The following is a 23,499-nucleotide window of genomic DNA, read 5'->3' on the forward strand; positions in this document are numbered from 1 at the left end:
GTTTCAAGGTATTTTTTTAATTTCCCTTTTGATTTCTTCTTTGACCTCTTAATTGCTCAGGAGTGTAATATTAAATTTTCATATATTTGTGAATTTTCAGCTTTCCTCCTATTATTAATTACTAGGATAATGCCATTGTAGTTGGGAAAGATACTAGGTGTGATTTAAATCTTTTTAGTGTGCTAAGACTCATTTTGTTATCTATCATATTCTGCATCATGGAAAGTGTTCCATGTGTTCTTGAGAGCGATGTGTATTCTACTGCTTTTGGATGAGATGTTCTGTACAAATTTGTCAGGTCAATTTTATCTAACATTTGCATCGACTCTTAACGTTTCCTGGTTGATTTCCTCTCTGGATGTCTATCCATTGTTGAAAGTTAGCTATTGAAGTCCCCTGCTAGTATTGTATTGTTGTCTATCTCTCCCTTCAGATCTGTTAGTATTTGCTTACCATAGTTAGTTGCTCTGACATTGAGTATATATATATTTATATATTTATGATTGGTATATCTTTTTTTTTAATGATTTATTTATTCATTTATTTTTGGTTGTGCTGGGTCTTCATTGCTTTGTGCGGGCTTTCTTTAGCTGCAGTGAGTGGGGGGCTACTCCTTCCTGCAGTGCATGAGCTTCTCATTGCGGCCCCTTCACTTGCCGCGGAGCACAGGTGCTAGGCGCACAGGCTTCAGTAACTGCAGCACTTGGACTCAGTGGTTGTGGCACATGGGCTTAGTAGCTCTGTGGCACGTGGGATCTTCCCACACGAGGCAATGAACCTATGTCTTCTGTATTGGCAGGCGGAGTCTTACCCACTGCACCACCAGCGGAGTCCTGTTATATCTTCTTGATGAATTGACCCCTTTATCATTATGTAATAACCTTCCTTGTCTCTTTTTTTTTGAGCCTAAAGTCTGTTTTGTCTGGTATAAGCATAGCTACCCATGCTGTCTTTTGGTTTTCACTGGCATGGAATATATTCTTCCATCTCTTCACTTGAAAATGATGTGTATCCTTAAAGGAAGTGGATTTCTTGTAGGCAGCAAATTGATAGGTCTTGTTATTTTAATCCATCTAGCCACTCTGTGTCTTTTGATTGGAGAATACAGTTCATTTACACTTAGAGTAGTTACAGATAAGGACTTACAAATGCCATCTTACTGTTTTCTGGCTGTTTTGTAGTACTCTTGTTCCTTTCTTCCTGCCTTCCTTTATGAGTTGATGATTTTCTGGCGTGAAATGGTTTGATTCCTTTTTCTTTATCTTTTGTGAGTCTACTATAGATCTTTATTGCATGGTTACCATGAAACTTACATAAAACAGCTTACAGACATAACAGTCTATTTTAAAGACTAAAGACTTAATTCAATTGCACACAAAAGGTTTACCCTTTTACTTCCCTACACTTTTAAAATCACAATTTACCCTTTTTTATATCCCATATTTACTAACAAATTATTGTACCCATAGTTATTGAAATATTAAATTGTCATCCTTTAATCTTTACACTTAAGTGGTTAATGCTTTGCCATATTAAAGTTTTATAGTATCCTGAACTTGACTGGATACTTGCTTTTACTATTGTGTTGTATATTTTTTATATATTTTTGTGTTATTAATTAGCATCCTTTTATTTCATCTTGAAGAACTCCTTTCAGCATTTCTTATAGGGCAGGTCTAGTGGTGATGAATTTTCTTAGCTTTTGTTTGTCTAGGCGAGTCTTTCATTTTTGAAGGACAGCTGTGATGAGTGAAGTATTCTTTATTGGCAGTTCTTGTCTTTCAGCACTTTGAATATATTATCCTGCTAATTCCTGGCCTGGAAGGTTTCTGCTGAGAAATCTGCTGACAGTCTTACAGGGGGGTTCCCTTGGAAGTCACAAGATTTTTTTCTTCTGCTGCTTTTAAGATTCTCCTCTTACCTTTGATTTTTGAGTTTTATTATAATGTGTCTTGGGAAGGATATTTTAAGTTGATTTTGTTTGATGACCTAGGGGTTTCATGAACTTGGGTATCTATATCTCTCCCTGAATTTGGGATGTTCTTGGCCATTATTTCTTTAAATAAGCTCTCTGCTCCCTTTTCCCTCAATGCTTGTTTTGGAACTCTAGTGATTCACAAATTGGTCCTTAGGATGGTATCTTATAGATCATACAGACTTTCTTTAACTCTTTTCATTCTTTTTACTTTGTTCTCCTTTGACTTGATATTTTCAAAGTTCCTGTCTTCAGTCTCACTGATTCTTTTTTTTGATTGATCAGGTCCACTGTTATATGCTTTGTGTTGTATTTTCATGTCGTTCATTGATTCTTTGGCTCCAGAATTTATGGTTGATTCTTATGGATTCTCTTTTGCTAAACTTCTTATTTTATTTGTGTGTTGTTTTCCTGATTTTGTTGAACTATCTGTGTTTTCTTGTAGCTCACTGTCTCCTGAAAACAGCTTTTTTGAATTATTTGTGTAGTGTGTTGGAGAGTTACCATTTGTCCTTGTCTTTGGGTTCAGTTATCAGAAGACTATTGTGACCTTTTGGTGGTGTCATATTTCCTTGATATTTCATGGTCCTGGAGTTTTGCATTGCTGACTTCACATTTGAATAGCAATCATTTCCTCTGGTCTTTGGGTGAGAAATACCTTCTCTCAGCCCTGCTAGAGATTCTGGGGTATCCTTTTATGGATACACCTCCTATGTGCCTCTTGGTCTCTCTTGCGGCAGAATTTTTAAGTTGTTTATTTTCTATGGGCCCTCCAAAGCACCAGGTTGAGTGTTTTGTCTTCCCAAAGATGGCACTAAAGCTCACATTTGTAGTATCTTCCTGGACCACAGATTAGGCCGATTTTCTCATTATGCTCCTTAGCCATCTGCCAGGTCTGCTCACACCACTCCTAGGAGTGCACGTAAAGGCTGCCACAAGGTGGGCTGGTGTGTGGATAAGGCATGTGGAACATTCCTGGGCCAGTTGGCAGGACCCGTGGGTGTAATATTCCCAGCAGCTCGTGTGTGGACTTCTTGATGGAATCCGTGATGCCTGTTAATGTCCTCTGAGGGTCCTACCTGCTACTTTCTCAGACTCCTTCCTCCCCCACCCCCCAACCCAGTCATGAGCTCCTAATTTAGTACTCTAAGTCTGGCAAGAGAGAAATGAGTCCCTCTGACAGCATCCTGCATAGCTAGGGAAGCCAGGCACTCCCTAACACAGTCTCCCTTACCCCCGTGGGACAAATTATGGGAATAAAGCTTGGCCTAAGCTGTACTGCCTTGGAGGATGGGTGTTGTGGGGAAAGGCAGACTGTTTGTATTACCCACTCTAGGACATCCAAACTGGTTTTTTTTGGTTTGTTTTTTTGCTCCAAATGGAGCAGAATCTTCTCCTCTGAAAGTCTGAACTTCATCAAAGGCTCTTGAATCCATGAGCGATTGTCACAGGCACTGTTCTCAGGAGCTCCTAGACCGAGGCTCAGAAGAGCTAGAGTCACTTCATGGGCCTCTGCAGGGTCCGCAACCACAACTGAGGTCTGTCTGCCTATTTCCCAATGCACAGGCAGGTGAGACTCCCCCCAGGCCCCTTGGTGGATGGTGCTGGATCCCACAGCTCCCTCAACTGCACTTTTGCTCGTGCATGGAAGCCAAATATCTGCTGCTGAGCCGGAGACAAAACCAAGGATGTCTTGTCATAGTGATACTGATATCACTCTGGAGAAGGCCTCTAATTATTTGGTTTCATGATGCAAGTTTGAACCCAAATCTCTTGAGTTTTAGTGCTTGTGAGGCGCAGCTGCAGTGGCCTCCTCCCTCATTTCCTTCCCTCTCCTGTCATGTGTTACAAGCTTTCAGTGTGGGTGAACATCAAAGCAACATTCCCGGCTGAAACTGTAGTCCCAACCCTGCAAAGATCCTTTGGTATCTCTAAAGACACAAACGGAGTCCAGTCTGATCTCTGTGTGTTCCGTGGAGATGTGACCACAGGCCTCAGTCTTACATGGAAGGTCGGAAGCAGGACCTGTCCATGGCGAGCAAGCTGACCTAGGATCTGGGAGTGAGTCTCTGGTTTGCACCAAGCCATATTGGGTATCTCAGCCTGTTTTGGGTTCAAGACCAGTGCAGTCACCACCCTCCCACTGACCTCCCAGGACCCCCTTCCCAACCCCTCTAGGCTTCCTCAGGCTGGCCGTTCGGTAGCAGTGTTCCAGGGTGGGGGGGAGGGGGGTGCGCTTGCCCTGGCTCACAGGAGCCAGTTGTTAAATCTTCAGGAACTTGGCAAACTGGTCATTAAACATAGCCATTGTCAAAAATTAAGTGATAACAGTGTCATAAATTATACTAAAAGTAAAATCAATAAATCCTCAAAGGTCATCAGTTCAGTTCAGTTCACTTGCTCAGTTGTATCCAACTCTTTGTGACCCCCATGGACTGTAGCACACCAGTTCTCACTATCCATCACCAACTCCCAGAGTCTACCCAAACTCATGTCCATTGAGTCAGTGATTCCATCCAATCACCTCATCCTCTGTCATCCCCTTCTCCCCCTTCCTTCAATCTTTCCCAGCATCAGGGTCTTTTCAGATGAGTAAGTTCAGATGAGTCAGGTGGCCAAAGTATTGGAGTTTCAGCTTCAACATCAGTCCTTCCACTGAACACTCAGGACTGATCTCCTTTAGGATGGACTGGTTGGATCTCCCTGCAGTCCAAGGGACTCTCAAGAGTCTTCTCCAACACCACAGTTCAAAAGCATCAATTCTTTGGTGCTCAGCTTTCTTTATAGTCCAACTCTCACATCCATACATGACTACTGGAAAAACCATAGCCTTGACTAGATGGACCTTTGTTGGCAAAGTAATGTCTCTGCTTTATAATATGCTCTCTCGGTTGGTTATAACTTTCCTTCCAAGGAGTAAACATCTTTTAATTTCATGGCTGCAGTCACCATCTGCAGTGACTTTGGAGCCCAAAAAAATAAAGTCTGCTACTTCTTGATTCCAGCTTGTGCTTCATCCAGCCCAGCATTTCTCATGATGTATTCTGCACGTAAGTTAAATAAGCAGGGTGACAATATACAGCCTTGATGTATTCCTTTTCCTATTTGGAACCAGTCTGTTGTTCCATGTCCAGTTCTAACTGTTGCTTCCTAACCTGCATACAGATTTCTCAAGAGGTAGGTCAAGTGGTCTGGTATTCCCATCTCTTGAAGAATTTTCCACAGTTTGTTGTGATCCACACAGTCAAAAGCTTTGGCATAGTCAATAAAGCAGAAATAGATGTTTTTCTGAAACTCTCTTGCTTTTTTGATGATCCAGTGGATGTTGGCAATTTGATCTCTGGTTCCTCTGCCTTTTCTAAAACCAGCTTGAACATCTGGAAGTTCATGGTTCACATACTATTGAAGCCTGGGTTGGAGAATTTTGAGCATTATGTTGCTAGTGTGTGAGATGAGTGCAATTGTGCAGTAGTTTGAACATTCTTTGGCATTGCCTTTCTTTGGGATTGGAATGAAAACTGACCTTTTCCAGTTCTGTGGTCACTGCTGAGCTTTCCAAATTTGCTGACATATTGGGTGCAACACTTTCACAGCATCATCTTTCAGAATTTGAAATAGCTCAACTGGAATTCCATCACCTCCATTAGCTTTGTTTGTAATGATGCTTCCTAAGGCCCACTGGACTTCACATTCCAGGATGTCTGGCTCTAGGTGAGTGATCACACCATCGTGATCATCTGGATTGTGAAGATCTTTTTTGTACAGTTCTTCTATGTATTCTTGCCACCTCTTCTTAATATCTTCTGCTTCTGTTAGTTCCATACTATTTCTGTCCTTTATTGAGCCCATGCAAAGATGAGCTCAAAGGCCGTAACTTTGTCATTATTTTACTATTATCTGCCCTCTTGAAGTCACTTATATCTGTGGTCTCTGTGCAGAGGAATTACTGTAATTATGGCTGCTGGGCCTCTTTTCCCAGTTTTCCTCTCAGTGACATCACACCAGGAACTCACGACAGGCTGCAACAGGAGTATTTACACCACAGAAATTGGCAACAGTTATGAATAAGCTTTTCCCATTTATTTGTAACTGCCACTTAGGAGTTACCCAGCACACTGCACTTTTGGGTGAGCAGAGAGAACAGGACACAGTCCAGCAAGCCTGCCCCTTCCAGACCCATCCACGGCAGTCAAGGCCACGTGTGTGGAAGGCCTGAGAACTGTATCTGCACTGTGCAAGCTGCGGACTAAAGGGTTTTAACTGCGAGCACTTTCTTTGACTTCATCGACACTTTGGAGGAGTTCTGAGTTAGCAAAGTTGCTTTTTATAACTTCATCCCGGCTTACCTTGACATCTGGTGTTTACACAAACTGAGATTTCAGGGCGGGGCAGTTGGAGGCCAAGGGCGGCTCCTGGAGACAGATGGGCAGAGTGTCTGCCTTGGCAGCATCTGCAGCATGGGCAGCAGCAGTCCAAGGAGGCACCACTGACCTGCGGGTGGGCAGAGCCTGCCTGCCCAGCCATGCCTTTGGCATCAGGCGGGAAGGATCAGCACTGACAGTTGTCACAATGAGGGCAGCCTCACTGTGGAGTATGGTCACCCAGAAAGGTGGGTGATACAGGGCTTTTTAGATGGAAGTGTGACTGATATGTTGCACACGGGCCTATTGATGGACCTGCTTATGAAGATACAGCGACTGAATGTGTGGTTTATGATGATCTTAGCCTTATGCATTGTCATATGGATCCTCATGGGAAAAACAAGCACAGCCACAAACTCAGTTTTGCTCACAGTGTGAGAAAATGAAAGCCACCTTTGGAGTGGAAAGTACTTGTTACCTGGAAGACAGACAGGAGCCTGCAATCATTACCTTTTCACTGTACAAGTAAAAAAGAAAACATCCATCAAATCAACTTTTTTTTCTGGAAAACACACACGCACACAAAGATGCATTTGAATACTCCCACAAATTCATATTTAAGAACAGTGTTTTTCACGTCAGAACGGTAATCACAAAGGAACCCAAAGGAAAAAAGCAGGCACATCCACAATATATCCCCGCTGTGTTGGGTCCATCATCCTTAACTTTGTGAATTGTCACACCCCCGGGATGAATGACGAGAATATAACAGGTTGCAGAATTGGAGAACGTGAAATCTTTGTTCCTAATGGCAAAACATGTTTTTCTCATTTTCATCAGAATGTGTGATCCATGCCATTTGAAATCAAATTCCAAACACGACGAGCCATTAGTGTAATAGCTCATTACTAACAGCGGTCTTATAAATAATACATTCTTATCATGCACACGCAGCTCGCCGCGAAGCCAGCAAAAGGTATTTCAGGCCATGGAAGTTGCGCTGCGCCAGCGTGGCTGTAGATGAGAAGGACATCTCCATGTGAACCAAGATGGATGCCAATTTTCCCTGCCGAGAGGGAGGCTGGCCGTCTCTCCCTGCACATATGGTAGATGGATTGGTTAATCAGCGTCTGCTGAGTCTTGGGCCTAAAATTACAGAGAAGCCAGACAACTGCGGCTACCGCAGCCTTTGTTCACGCGTGCAAACAAGACAAACAATCACTTGCTATTTGGGAAAAAAATTAAAATGTTTATTTTGGACTTTTATTGAAGTGTCGATGGATTTGTAAAACAGCTGTGTGAATCCAGCCTTTTGCAGTTAGTATTTGGGGGGGCCTGTAAAGAAAAGAATATGTATGGAAAAAAATTCATTAAAAAAATTCCTCTTGTATTCTAGCATTTGGGAGAATTACAGGGAATCTCATATTTACTTTTCAAACACATCTTGGAGAACAGTTTTAAGCCAAAAGATACATTTGAGAACGAAGAGCTTAATAGCTAACTTTTTTTTTCCTCTAAAAGAGTGTTGTAGCTTCTTGCCCTACTTTAGGGAGTATTAACCATTTTATCCAACTGGGCATTTATGGAATGATGTTGCATTCTTAGGATCTGGGAATTCTGACAATTGTTGAGCTCTTCTGACTGAATGGTTGTCTCAAGAAATAAAATCTGAACTCTGGAGGGCTAGAACCCACCCAGTAAATGCTGTTTTCTTGTAAGACCTGTCAGAGTCAAATCGGGTTACCAGAATTTGCTTAGAACCCACATAAAGATCAAAGGAATTATTTATGTGAAATGTGTTTATTTTTCTTCTTCCCAATTTTACTGAGCTAGAATTGATATATAACATTGTATAAGTTTAAGGTGTCCAACCTAATATTTTGATGTATGTATATATTGTAAAATAATCACTATGAGTGAGAATAGTTAACCCAAGAACTCTGTATTCCTTCTTGCCTCTTTTAAAATTTTAAATGCTTTCCTTGCAGAGAAGAGTGAAATCCAGAATTACTAAAGGAACATAGTAAAGAATTTGAATCACAGTCATCAGTCAATGTGGCATTAAAATTTGATAGAATTAAAATTTGTTGTTAATTTATAATGTCAGTACCAGTAATAGGCCTAGATCAGCTAGTCACTCATGAAAAGATATATTGTTTTCTCCACTCAGAACACTTATGAGCCCAAATGTGTTGCATCTTTCCCACACCAGCCAACACCAGCTGGGTATCTTGCAGTCTAATTCACTTTCTGATACTGCTCAGCCTTAGTGCAGACCCCACAGATTTAGGGCTCAGGCCCACAAAATTGCCCCCATCAGATGCCATTCACAAGCCCCATTCACAGTCCCCTGTGCTTTTAACTGACCAGCGATAACTCACGGGTTCCCATGACCCCCTTGGTCATGTTTGAGAACCTGCTGGAAGGGTTCACAGAGCTCGAGTGACTCTTCACTGCCATCATGGGTTCACTGTAAAGGATACACTCAGGATCAGGAAATGGAAGAGATGCACTGGACGAGGTGGGGAGGGTGGGGGGAGCGTCCATGCCCTCTCTGAGCCCACCACTGCCTGGCATTTCCATGTGTTCACCAGCACGGAGGCTTGGGAACCCCATTGTTCAGGTGTTTTTCTAGTTTTCCATTAACAGTTGATTAGATCTTTGGCTGTGGTGGCTGCACTCACTCTCCGGCTCCTCTCCCCTTCTCAGAGGCCGAGGTGCTGTGTGCTTAGTTGCTCAGTTGTGTCCAACTCTTAGCAACCCCGTGAACTGCAGCCCCCCAGGCTCTGTCCATGGGGATTCTCCAGGCAAGAATACTGGAGTGGGTTGCCATTTCCTCCTCCAGGGAATCTTCCTGACCCAGGGATCGAACCCAGGCCTCTCACATTTCAGGCAGATTCTTTACTGTCTGAGCCACCTGGGAAGCCCTGGAGGTTGAGGGAACATGGCTGAAAGTTCCAACCCTCTAATCACATGGCTGATTCCTCTGGTAACCCGTTCCCATCCTCTGAAAGTGACCTCATTAGCATAACTAAGGGGCTTATTATGAAGAATAAAAGACTCTTCTTTCAGGAAATTATGAGTGTTTTATGAACTTTGAGCCAGGAGTGAGGGATGAAGACCAAATATTTTTTATTATATCTCACTGTCACCCTCATCTTCCCACTGATGTATTCCTCATCAAAGGCCTAAAATGATGAGGGCCATTGCAGGAGGTTTAGAATCAGGTAGGATGCTGAGAGGGCTTCTCTGGTGGCTCAGACAGTAAAGAATCCGACTGCAATGTGAGAGACCTGGGTTTGATCCCTGGGTTGGGAAGATGCCCTGGAGGAGGGCATAGCAACCCACTCCAGTATTCTTGCCTGGAGAATCCCCGTGGACAGAGGAGCCTGGCGGGCTACAGTTCGTGGGGTCACAAAGAGTCAGACACGGCTGAGTGACACAGCACAGCACAGGATGCTGGGAGGTGATTATGTTGTAGATCAGACACACCTGGTTAACAGGTGCAATGAGTTTATTTCTCTAAGAACTTTCCACTAAACCTCCTTCCTCTCATCTCCTCCCCATGAGACCATCCAGTCAAATATATGTTCAAGAGAATGAAAGAAATAAGTCTTCCCATGTGGCGCTAGTTGTAAAGAATCCACCTGCCAATAGAGGAGACTCAAGAGATGCAGGTTCTATCCCAGCATTGGGAAGGTCCCCTGGAGAAGGATATGGTGACCCACTCCAGTATTCTTGTCTGGGAAATCCTGTGGACAGAGGAGTCTGGCGGTCTGCAGTCCATGGGGTCACAAAGAGTTGGGCATAATTTGAGTGCATGCACACACACAACACACACACACACACACACACACGAAAATTGAAGAATACCTACCTGATAAGGAGCGAATTGTTAACTTGTTCTAAATTGGGGTCAACCAGATGGCCACTAGAAATAATGGCTGGTCTTCCTTGGAACTGCATTGTGGTGGGGAGGAAAGTAGATAGAAGGGTTGGGCTTGCAGTAGGAAAATGAAAGGATTTAGGGCAGGCAGGGGTATTGTTTGGACAAAGTTTCCCCTCAAGAACACCATGACAGCCTCCCTAAGTTCCAGCCCCATCTCTAGGATGGTCATCCATGATGGATTGTCCTCCATCCAAGGTGGTCATCCACGACATTGTTTTTGAGCCTGTCGTGTGTGCTGTGCACTGCGCCTGACCACGGGGTGCTCCCTCCCTCATACAGCTCCAGGGGCCCAGGGGCAGGGGCTCATGGGAGTTTCACGGCGCCCATTCCCCTGAGGTCGGATGGTCATGAGATGTCTTGGATGTTTCAGGTGGAAGGTGTGGCTGTCGGGTTCATGAGTGTGTGCTCACAAGTGAACCTGCAGCTCCTGCACAAGTGCTTTGACCTGGGACCCTTCCATGGACTCTGCATCCCGCACCAGGACGACATCCTAGAACCACCCCCGGAGTCCAGCATCCACGGAAGTTCAGGTACAGTGGCTGTCGCAGGAGCACGCGGGGATGGGGCTTTGTGCGCTGTGCTCTGCTTTCGACTCTGTGCTGGAGCTGGGTGCTGGCACCTGTTGGGCCACTGTGTCCCCAGTCCCCTTCCAGGAGTGGTTCCTGGTGTCTCACAGCCTTGCGCCTGTATCTGTGAGCACAGAGGGTCAAGGGGCATGGCCCTGGGTAGACACCACGGCCTTGCCACTGAAGGTCTCCTCAATTCAGAATGTCTACCTTCAGAAGTTCATTGATAGAGTAGAGGTAACTTGTGGTGAAATAATTGATTATGTTTCAAGATTTTACTTGTGCATACACATAGAACCCCAAACCTGAATATCATAAGTGAATCTTCTAAGTCAAGAACTAGAGAAATTCTGTATGTCCTTAAGTTTTTATTTTATTTTTTTTAATTGAAGTATAGTTGATTTATGTTATGTTAGTTTCAGGTATACAGTAAAGTGATTCATTTATACAAATATATTCAGATATATGTATATATGCCTTTAAGTTGTAACCCCAACAATTAGTGCTTCTGTGTTTATGTCATCAACAACTTATTATATAATACAGGTCTATTGCAAGTAGTCATTTTAAACTTGCTTATTTTTAGCCATCTACAATATTAGAACTGATTTTATTTTTTTTTCCTTTTTTTTTTTTTAATTAGTTGGAGGCTAATTACTTCACAACATTTCAGTGGGTTTTGTCATACATTGATAAGAATCAGCCATAGATTTACACGTATTCCCCATCCCCATCCCCCCTCCCACCTCCCTCTCCACCCGATTCCTCTGGGTCTTCCCAGTGCACCAGGCCTGAGCACTTGTCTCATGCATCCCACCTGGGCTGGTGATCTGTTTCACCATAGATAGTATACATGCTGTAGAACTGATTTTAAAATCATGTCTGTATTAGGAAATTCACCAAGTGAAACTGGGTCATCTCAAACTTTGGTATTTTAAGAAAGTCTCCCTGCACCCATGAGCCTCTTTGAGGTTAAGTGTTCTGTTTCTTAAATCAAGGAGATGCAGCAGGGTATGTAAATCTAGTTCTCCAAACCTAGGTTTCCTCATTTGTGAAATAGGAAGAGTAGGAACACCTCCCACGAAGGGGCATCGTGGGGTCTGACTGAGATCACTCAGGTCCAGGGCTTTATTCAGCATCTCCAGAAAACTTAGTGCTCCATCAGCATGGATCCTCGTTTTGAGCAGTCATTATCCATCACTTTGTGGTTGGTCTTTCACTTACATGAGTCTTCCCAGGTTAACATCTGGGCGTCTTGAATTGCTCTGCTTTCTTGTGTCTGAAAGACTATATCAAGATTTTGCTCTTGTCTGCCAGTCTGGGCTCCATTTTTATGTTTATTTTTGAAGACAACTGTTGCATCAATATACTGTTATTTGGCATTGTTCAGCATAGGTAATGTGTGCACTTTCTGCGTACATATATTCATATTTCAGCTTTTTTGCATAAAATAAATGCTTCTAGATGTAAAAAAAAAAAAAAAAAAGATTGTTCAAAAATAGGAAGAGGAGCATGTTGGGACAAGCAGAGGACTTGTTGATCTAAACAACAACAGGTGTTGGTTTGGCAGACCTTATTGGCTGGACAGGAAACCAAGCGCATGGAGCTAGTCAGAACGTTCACACGGGTCACAAAGACCTTTCAGAGCTGTAGCTGGAGAGGGAGATCCCTTCTGTATTAATAAGAGCTTTGAGGTCTTTACTGTTTCATGGTGAAGGCTGGCCTGCCCTTGCTTCTCAGTTAAGACATACAGGAGTGTTCTGAAGGAACCTTCAGCATGAGACAGTCTTGAATAATATGTTATCATTGTCACTTTCGAATGTATAAATTCTTCTTGAAGGCAGCATTCAATGGGTCTCATGCCTAAAATGGAGATAAAAATAGTATCAAAACCAGAAAGTCGTTGGGATGGTTAAATGTTAGATGTTTACATCTAACATGTCATGTCTACATGACAACCTTAGCTCTCCGCCGAGCATGGAGTAAGTTCTGAAAAAATTAAGGTTGTTTTTCCTCTCCCCTTGATTGTTGTCATTATTAAAAACAAGTTGAGGGACTTCCCTGGTAGTCCAGTGATTAAGACTTCACCTTCCAGAGCAGGGGGTATGGGTTTAATCTCTGATCAGGGAACTAAGATCCCACATACCCCTCAGCCAAAAAACTATAACATACGGAAGCAGTACTGTAAAATAGTCAATAAAGACTTTTAAAATGGTCCACATAAAAAAATCTTTAGAAAAATGTTGAAAAGATATGGTTCCCTTTCAGTACGTTTCTGAGTAGCTCTGAAGTTACATAGAATGACTGGGATGTTCCTATCTTAGAAACTTTATGGGCAGGAACACAATTCAAAATTTAGACCTAACCCTGGACTCAAAAACACATAATCTGTTTAGCCAAAGTGTGTCTGTTTAGCAAAAGCCTCAGAGACATGGAAACTGAAAGAAGTCTTACTACTCTCTCTACCACTTTTAATATTTTTACCTAAAATTAGTTGATCTAGGACAGGATGGTAGCTAAAGGAAATAGGAAAATTTCTTTTGTCATTTTGTGTGTCTTGTTTATTTTTGAAAATCCAGCTCCACTAATAAAAAGGTGATTATGAAGTTTCGTTACCAGGAAACACTACTGTAGACTTCCAAATAACCCAGGGATGGATTCACGAATCAACAGCTCATTATATTCCAGAAAAGAGTCACTGGCACATTTTGCTTCCCCCTTCACATCAACAGCAACAAAGAATGAGGCTCCAGAGAAAACTGGAAATGTGTTATGATCCTGTCCTTTTTTATCTGATGAAAGTCTCAAGTTAAAGGAAATATAATTTCTCTAAAATACGAGCTAAAATTCTTGCTTCAGTGGACACACACCGTTATGCCTTATGCTTTCAATTTTGTTATGCTTTTTACCTTTCAAAGGATTTTCATATATATTGTCTCATTTTATCCTCATGACTTGATGTACGAGAGCTAAGAAAGGTGCATTCATGTGTGCTGTGTTGCTTCAGTCATCTCTGGCTCTTTGCAACCCCATGGACTGCAGCCTGCCCGGCTCCTCTGTCCATAGGATTCTCCAGGCAAGAATACTGGAGTGGGTTGCCATGCCCTCCTCCAGGGAAGTCTTTCTAACTCAGGAATCAAAACCACATCTCCTGGGTCTCCTGCCTTGGCAGGTAGGTTCTTCACCACTGGCACCACCTGGGAAAGGTGACCCCTGTTGCCCAAATTCACAAAAGGTGTTACAGCTTAGCACGGGCTGACCCAGAACCCAGCTCAGCCTTCCACTTGACTTTCTGTCTAGGGTGGCTGTGACAGAAACTCCAGTGGTGGGTCTACTATACAAATACATGATCAGTTTTTTCACTTCAATGAATTATTGAATGAGTTACCACTTTTAGGAGCTCTCAGTGATGTGTGTGTGTGTGTGTGTGTGTGTGCGCACTCTGGGCAACTCCCATCTTCTGGACTCTTCACCTCTTGTGTCTATGGGATTTGCCAGGATTGTGCACGGCCAATCTGTCCTGTTTGCCAGGACTGTGCACGGCCAATCTGTCCTGTGCCAGAGGTGGGCAGGAAGTACCAGGACATTGAGAACCCAGGAGCAGCCTCTGATTCTCCATTTCTTCTTTGAAAAATGTTTATTTACTTATTTGGCTGTGTCAGGATCTTAGTTGCAGCACATGGGATCTTTCATTGCTTAGTTGCCCTATAGCATGTGGGATCGTAATACCTTGACCAGGGATCAAACCCGAGTCCCCTGCACTGGGAGGTGGGCTCTTAACCACTGGACCACTGGGAAAGTCCCCCAGCTTCCCTGTTTCTTGTCCCTGCTCCCCTACTGATATCTTCTCCATCAACTCCCAGATAGACAGTTGTGCTCAAATCCTTGACTCAGGGTCTGCTTCTGAGAGAACCCACCCCAACACACTGCTGGTCTAGTCTTTCCCCACCAACTGTGAAAACATTTACTTACTACAACTGAAAGGAGTTGAGGTATAAATGCCTCAGCTTCCTCACCCCTCGGTGGGATAGCTTTGAGATTTGAGTTTTGCATTGTTTCTCAGAGCTCCTCCAGGAGATGAAGTTCCAGCTAGTGATCCATGTGATGACATATGTTTCATTAGCTGCCTTCCTTTCCCTTCTCTCTTCCTAACCGTCCTACTGTGCTTCCTGGATCACCTCCCAAGTAAACTGCTTGTTCTCAGGTCCTGACTCAAGGTAGGGTCTGATCCCACCAGCTGTGAAACAATTTCATGCAAACCTCCACCCCTCCAAGCAGAGTGACAACATCATGGCTCAACATTCCAGAGCTCGTACAGTGGTCCCCATTCTTTATTTTTTCCAACCAAATTATTTATTAAGCAAAGAAACAAAAATGCAGTTTGCTAGCTTCTTTAGGTAAAGATCTTAAAATATTTAAATCTTTGTAATATGATGCTGATTGTTTCTAATGATTTAACAATATCAAAGTTACATGATTCACTGTATTTATGAATACAGAATCCATTTAACCTATATGGAATTTAGTTATCAAGTTCCTCATTCTTTAGCTACTGTACATATTGTGATCAGCTGCCATCTCATCATTTCAGCTGTGTCCAAAGTTTCCATTGGATCTGAAAAGTGTAACCATGCACATTCACTTTGCATTTTACTTGAATAATTTGTATATGATCCCGTTCTTTTAGCCACTGGTTCTTCATCTATAAATTGTTACACACACTTGTAAATTTGGGTTTTTAGCTGCTAAACCTTGAGACTAAATTGGGACCAATGGGAACAAAGTCTAAGGATGCAGATTTTGTACAGTTTAAGGAAAATCTAGTAAAAGTTTATTTTTTATTAAGTAGAGTACCTCGTTTAGAAGTAGCCAAGTTCCCCCAGACATTGGAAAAATTCATGAATAGTCGTAAGTCTCAGGAAAGGGCTTGCTACTTGTATGGGAGGTTGTACTGAATGAGACCCAAGATCCCTCAAATGCCAGGAGTCTGAAAGCTGAGGGAACAAGCAGCAGGATGCTCCCTCCATATGCTGGCAGTTTATGAATATTTTCCTTCACTGACAATAAAATGGCTCAAAACAATATGTATTTTTTCCAGTTGGCTCCACCGCTGGCCCAGCCCAGCGATTGCAAATCAAGCTGTGTCTTTTGTTCCCTGCATCATTACAATGAAGACTTTGGAACCAGAAGTGAGCTGGCAATTTTCTTGATGATGCATAAGGCAAAATAGGGCACAGCCTGCATTTCCACAGCTGCCCTGGCATTGACACATTTACCAGTTAAAAACAAGCAAAAGACGAAACTTTTGTTTGTCACGCAGGCTGGTGTGACCTGGGGAGTGAGAGTCTTGGTTTTGAAAGAGTCCTGCAAAGTGAATCTCAATACATGCACAGGGGCCAGCACATGTAGGCTCCAAGGACCTCGACGTGCCCTTGGCTGGGAGAGATACAGTTTCACACAACAGAATCGTGGGTGTCCTGAAGAATAACCAACCAATGCAGCCTCTTATAACCAGCCCACCCAGGAAAAGTACTGCTTAATCTACATTTAAAAGGCCCTTCAAAATATAATTTTCACAACATCTCCATATAGCAATGTTGCCTTTTAAATGAAAGAAAATCGCTCATTGTCAGGAAATGTTCCCTTATGTCCTATTTAAATTTCTTTTATTGCACTTACATTTGCTTCTCAGTCTCTCTTCTGCAGGGAGAAGGAATATGGAGGGCTGAGAAACAGCAGCTAAATCAAGTCTTATTTAATCAAGTAGCCCAGGTTGTCTAGCCTCTCTTCCTAAGGTTCTATTTTATATGTCTGGGTTGCTTTCTGTTTTATACTTTATTCTTCTTTTAACATGGATTCCAAATGTGGATGAAACACTCCTCTACAGAGCCTAGCAGTATTTCCGCCAAGATATTTGGATATTGTATCTCAGACCATGTATTTATTAATACCAACTAGTATGGTCTATAATTACTTAAGTAGTGACCCTCTTGGACTCTGTATGGATTTGTTCAGGCTGTCATAGAAGGGTCCCACAGAACAGGGGGCTTAAACAACAGAAAATGATTTTCTCACAGTTCTGAAGATGAGAAGTCTGAGATCAAGTTGTCGGCAGGGTGATTTCTTCTGAGGCCTCCCTCCTTGGCTTGTAGATGATCATCTTTTCCTTGTGTCTTCACATGGTTTTCCCTTCTGTTCCTGTCTGTGTCCTAATCCCCTCTTCTTATGAGGACACATAGTAGCTTAAGGGCCCACCCATCTGACCTCATATTACTCTGTCTCTTCCAAGGCCCTTTCTTAGGCCTTACCTGGTGATCCAGTGGTTAAGACTTTGTTTTCCAATGCAGGGGGTGCAGGTTCCTGGTTGGGGAGTTAATACCCCACATGCCTTGTGGCCAAAAGAACCAAAACATAAAACAGATGCAATATTGTGACAAATTCAATAAAGACTTTTTAAATGGTTGACATTAAAAACTCTGAAAAATAAATGACAGGCCGTTTCTCCAGATAGTCACATTCTGAGATATTAAGGGGCTAGGACTTAAAGCATGAATTTTGTGGGAACATGATTCAACATTCAGTGACACCTAGGATCCTGTGTTGGTGGTTCTCTGGAGCCCTGTGGCCAAGGCTGCAAGACATGGCAGTAATGTCCCCTCTACCTGATGCTCATACAAAGTCTAATATACTGACTCATATTTGTCACAGCTTGAATTTCATCTTTTTTTAAAAACAACAACAAATGTCTTTTTGGTATACAAAGGTAAGAAAATTGCATTCTTCTGAAACTTTAGCCACTCTTGCCAGCTCTAGTTTTCCAGAAGTAACTATGTGAGTTCTAATGGTGTGTTAAAGAAGTTGACAAAACAAATAAATAATTCCAGGCTTATGCCCAGGCTGACACAGTTATCTCCATGGTGACAGTGTTGATGAAAAATTAATCAGTCAATCTAAGAAAGAAATGGGGAATTTTATTCTAGCAAGATTGAGGTTTTTAACCCAGGAACAACCTCTCAGATAGCTCCGAAAATGGTTGCACCTGTTAGAGGTCAAAGCACAGTTGTATAGGTTTTTGAGGCAGAGGGCTGTACTTTCAATGATGTAGATAGTTTTCACAATCCAGATTAAGTACAAAGTGGTTCAGTTCAGTTCAGTCCCTCAGTCGTGTCCAACTCTTTGCGACCCTGTGGACTGCAGCACGCCAGGCCTCCCTGTCTACCACCAACTCCCGGAGTTTGTCTATCACCAAACTCATATCCGTTGAGTCGGTGACACCATCCAACCACCTCACCCTCTGTCATCCCCTTCTCCCCCCCAACCTTCAATCTTTCCCAGCATCGGGGTCTTTTCAGATGAGTCAGTTCTTCATATCAGGTGGCCAAAGTATTGGAGTTTCAGCTTCAGCATCAGCCTTTCCAATGAACACCCAGGACTGATCTCCTTTAAGATAGACTGGTCGGATCTCCTTGCAATCCAAGGGACTCTCAAGAGTCTTCTTCAACACCACAGTTCAAAAGCATCAATTCTTCAGCACTCAGCTTTCTTTATAGTCCAGCTCTCACATCCCTACATGACTACTGGAAAAGCCATAGCTTTGACTAGACAGACCTTTATTGGCAAAGTAATGTCTTTGCTTTTCAATAAGCTGTCTAGGTTGATCATAACTTTTCTTTCAAGGAGCAAGCATCTTTTAATTTCATGGCTGCAGTCACCATCTGCAGTGATTTTGGAGCCCCCCCAAAATAAAGTCTGTCACCGTTTCCACTGTTTCCCCATCTATTTGCCATGAAGTGATGGGACCAGATGCAATGATCTTAGTTTTCTGAATGTTGAGTTTTAAGCCAACTTTTTCACTCTCTTTCATTTTCATGAAGAGGCTCTTTAGTTCTTCTTTGCTTTCTGCCATAAGGGTGGTGTCATCTGCATATCTGAGGTTACTGATATTTCTCCCAGCAGTCTTGATTCCAGCTTGTGCTTCATCCAGTCCAGCATTTCTCATGATGTACTCTGCATATAAGTTAAATAAGCAGGGTGACAATATGCAGTCTTGATGTACTCCTTCCTGATTTGGAATCAGTCTGTTGTTCCATGTCCAGTTCTAACTGTTGCTTCTTGACCTGCATACAGATTTTTCAGGAGACAGGTCAGGTGGTCTTGTATCCCCATCTCTTGAAGAATTTTCGACAGTTTGTTGTGATCTACACAGTCAAAAGCTTTGGCATAGTCAATAAAGCAGAAATAGATGTTTTTCTGAAACTCTCTTGCTTTTTCGATGATCCAGTGGATGTTGGCAATTTGATCTCTATTTCCGCTGCCTTTTCTAAATCCACCTCAAACATCTGGAAGTTCACAGTTCACGTACTGTTGAAGCCTGGCTTGGAGAATTTTGAGCATTCCTTTGCTAGCGTGTGAGATGAGTACAATTGTGTGGTAGTTTGAGCATTCTTTGGTATTGCCTTTCTTTGGGATCAGAATGAGAACTGACCCTTTCCAGCAAAAACAACACCCATTTATGGATATGACTGATGATGGAAGTAAAGTCTGATGCTGTAAAGAGCAATATAGCATAGGAACCTGGAATGTTAAGTCCATGAATCAAAGCAAATTGGAAGTGGCCAAACAGGAGATAGCAAGAGTGAACATTGACATTTTAGGAATCATCAAATTAAAATGGACTGGAATGGGTGAATTTAACTCAGATGACCATTATATCTACTACTGTGGGCAGGAATCCCTTAGAAGAAATGGAGTAGCCATCGTAGTCAACAAAAGAGTCCGAAATGCAGTACTTGGGTACAATCTCAAAAACAACAGAATGATCTCTGTTTGTTTCCAAGGCAAACCATTCAGTATCACAGTACAAAGTGGTGGCTCATCATAAACCCTTACAAGGTCAAGAATGAATATCATCTTTATGTATTTTTCTGGCAGTATCGCATGCCTTGAAGGATCTTAGTTCCTCAACCAAGTATTGAATGTGAGTCCCCCACACTGGAAATGTGGAGTCCTAACCAGTGGGCCACAGGGGAATCCCAGAAATATTTTCTCTTAAGGAGTTGTTCTGTGGATACTGAGAGAATGTTACTCTATATTGTTGATCAGGTATTTCTACTAATGAGGAGTTTGGTCCATCCATAACACAGAAGAGGAGAGAGAGGAGAACAAGGGACATAGAAAAATGTTTATGTTTAGATTTTCCTTGACTTGCCTTAGAATACAAATTTTAACTTCATTAACAGTATAAACGCTTGCATGGGTTTTCCAGGTGGAACCCTTGGGCTGGTATCATACCAGGAAGGAGGCAGTCAGGGCTGGAAACCAGTCTTGTTAGGGTCATTGCCCTGGAAAGTCTTTTGATTACTTACCTGTCTTCATTCAGGTACTGGTTTCTAAGCCCTTTTGGATGCCTTTAAAGACAGTGGCGACAGGCGAGGGCACCTTCTGAAGACTCCCCAATTGTGCTGGGAGCTGGATGTCTGGGAGGAGTGGTCCTATCTACCTCATCAGCACTGGGAGCCACTAGCTAAGTGATGACTCCGCTGCATTCACCAGTCAGATCCGTTTCTCAGCGGTTGAAATACAAATGCATTTGTACATAGGGCCTTGAGGTCTTTGAGAGAAAAGTGGTTTTATTTATATTCGTTATGATCATTATGTACTGGGATTATTTTCTCAGTAGGCAGCATGTCTTTTGCCCATATTTATGAAGCAGGGGAGAAGGCATTTAATGAATTTCAAGAGTGTGTTTGACTGTAAAATGCGTCTCTCTTACCACATTCACATGTAAATAGCCCTTTTATTTGTTCTCTCTGGTGACCTTTCTTCTTTTGGGGGTAGATCACAGTTTGTTGTTGTTTTCCATTTCCAAATGGGAGGCTGAATGATAATAATGAAAGATTATGCAAAAAATCCATGTTTAAAATAATGTTGATATGGCACTTGTGTTGCAGGATAATTATAGTAATTTGGCCATTACACTATATGGAGTCAGGAGTTAGTTGCTAGAAAACACGGTGATAGGGGTGATTCAGAGGGTTTTCATCCCAACAGGCTGTTTGATCCTGCTGACTTTTCTCTTGAAAATCAATTGCTTATGATGAATACTCTGAATTCTCCCTTGATTACATTGGCTGACAATGGGCTGCACCCATTGCACGGGGGTCACCAAGAGTTCCGTGTCTGTTTACACAGGGGTTTCAACAACTCTTAAAATATCACAGAGCAAATTTAATCTGAGCAAGCAAGCAGCTAAGGAGGCAGTTGCTAAAAATCACAGTCGTTGCTCATGGAAGCAAGCAAAGGAAGATGTATTCATTCTAAGCCCAACGCGAAGCCAGTTATTTTGCTGCATTTTGCAAGCCTTTTCTTCACTGCACGTTGCTCTGGCTCTGGGCATTTTCAGACTTTCAGGAACACGTGGGCTCGCCCAGTGAAAGACCAGGGAAGTCACCTTGGAAGATGGCTTCTGACTTCAGGTTCATGACTGACAATGTTCCTTTTCCCCTCAAGGTTATTAACATATTCAAATTTTCTATTTCTTTCAAATCAACTTTAGGAAATTAGATTTTTCTAGAAAAGCATTGTTTAGTATATGAAGGTTTAAAAATGATTAGAGTACAATTGCTGGTATATATACATATATAGATATATATAACTCCAGTGTGTGTGTGTGTGTATACACACACACACACACACACACACACACACACAAACACACACATGTACTGGAAGATCCTCTGTAGAAGGGAATGGCACCCCACCCCATTATTCTTGCCTGGAGAATTCCATGAATAGAGGAGCCTGGCAGGTACAACCCATGGGGTGGCAAAGAGTTGGACACGACTGAGTAACTAACACATACACAAAATGATTAAAGAAGACAATTTATGTGATATAAATAAACTTTAATGCTTCATGAAGTGGATGGTCTCTTTTCAGAGAACTGCAAACTGGACAAAAAGGCAGGGAGCTTTTATAGGATAAAGAATAAGGAAGAGAAAATATCTGGTTGGCCAAGTCTCACAGTCACCCTGGTTTGGGGTAAGAAGGCCCAGTGTTGAGTTGGCGTTTGAGGATTGGCTGACAGGATCGACTACATTTCTGGTTGAGTGTAGCATTTACAGGAACATGAAGGTTACCCAAGTTTCAGTTTTCTGACCTGCCCCCCACCAGGCAAGAGCAGCTCCATCTTGGCCCTGGAAAGTTATTAGTCAGAGAACCTCCCCTGTGTGATTTTAATCCTTTAAAATTTGTTGAGCTTATGGTTGATTTTGGTAAATATTCCTTGAGTCCATGAAAAAAATGTATAATCTTTAGTTGTTAGGTACAAGGTTCTATATTTAGGATTATGTTTGATAACAATGTCAAATATTTTATCCTTTTGACCTCATCAGTTGTTTGATCAATTCATGAGAGGTCTGTTAAAATCTCCTGCTTTGATTGTAGATATATAAATTTCTACTCCTATCATTGTTTCATTATGTATTTTGAGTCTATGTTATTATTTTTTTTTTGAGTCTATGTAATTAGGTGCATGATTTTTAAGTCATGTCTTCCTTGAAATTAAAAAAACCAGTTATGAAGTGTCCTTCTTTATCTCTGGTGAAAGGTTTTTGCCTTAAAGTCTACTTTTTCTGGTTTTAATGTGGCCACGCTTGCTTTCTTTAGCTCATATAGGCATGCCATATCTCTTCCCATTCTTTTATCTTCATCCTTCCTGTTTTCTTACATTTTAGGTTTGTCTTTTGTAAATAGCATAAATTTGGTTGTTGTTTTTATCTAGTGTAACAGCCGCTGTCTTTTAATTTTAGTATTTAGTTCATTTTCTTCTCTTATGGGTTTATATCTATCGTCTTACGTTATAGACGTTCCCCACGTTTCTGTTTTATTCCTGGTATTTTTCTCGTATGTCTTTTCCTTTCTTAATCTCACCAGTGTCAATTTTATTTTTCAGAGAACCAGGTTCAGAATTGAGTTGATTCTCTGTACTGTGTTTTGTGACTGTATCAACAGTCCATTACCACAAGAATGCCGCTAACAAACAACTACAGAAGCGCAGTGGCGTCCTACACCCACACAGCTGGATCAGCTAGACAGCTCTGCTGCCCATGGCTGGGTCTTCCCACCCGTCTTGGGGTTGGTTGCCTGTTGGCAGATCTAGGCTGGCCTTGGGTCCACTCCATGTGCCTCTCACAGGCTGGATGGGACATGTTATCATGGTGATGGCAGAGGCACCAGAGATCAAGTAGAAACACACAAAGCCTCTTGAGGTCTGGGCATTGAACTAACACATGTCACTTATCCAAAGCAGATCCAGGCTAAGCTCAGAATCAGAGTGGAGGACACTACATGACAAAAGGCCTGAACAGACTAAGGATGAAAAATGAGCGTCATGACTACAACCCATGCTCACAGAAGAATAAGGCTGGTGATTTTTGTCATGGCCTTCTTTCTCCTGTCCTCCAGAGACACAAACTCCAATTTAGCCTGTTTAAGGCTAAAACCTAAAGTCTCATATCAAGACAGTGAGCTCAAGTTCATCATGCTATATGGCTTGGAGGTTGCCCTGCAGTCCAGAAAGGAAGAGTGTCCTTGAAAAATATGGAAAAGGTCTTTGTCCTGCTCTCCTGTGGTTTGCTGAGTGGTTTC

The 23,499-nt window shown here is 42.3% G+C and overlaps 1 protein-coding gene across 1 annotated transcript in view; it reads left to right on the forward strand.

Moving 5' to 3' along the window:
* The window catches only part of CFAP61 (cilia and flagella associated protein 61), a 242,944-nt gene that overhangs the window by 33,803 nt on the left and 185,642 nt on the right, over nucleotides 1–23,499 (forward strand). Inside the window, exon 8 of the mRNA XM_043882897.1 lies at nucleotides 10,656–10,815. Coding sequence (XP_043738832.1) covers nucleotides 10,656–10,815 — 160 coding nt within the window. The remainder of the gene's footprint in view (nucleotides 1–10,655; nucleotides 10,816–23,499) is intronic.

The sequence above is a fragment of the Cervus elaphus genome, chromosome 23 (assembly GCF_910594005.1).
Source record: "Cervus elaphus chromosome 23, mCerEla1.1, whole genome shotgun sequence".
NCBI classification, from domain to species: Eukaryota; Metazoa; Chordata; class Mammalia; order Artiodactyla; family Cervidae; genus Cervus; species Cervus elaphus.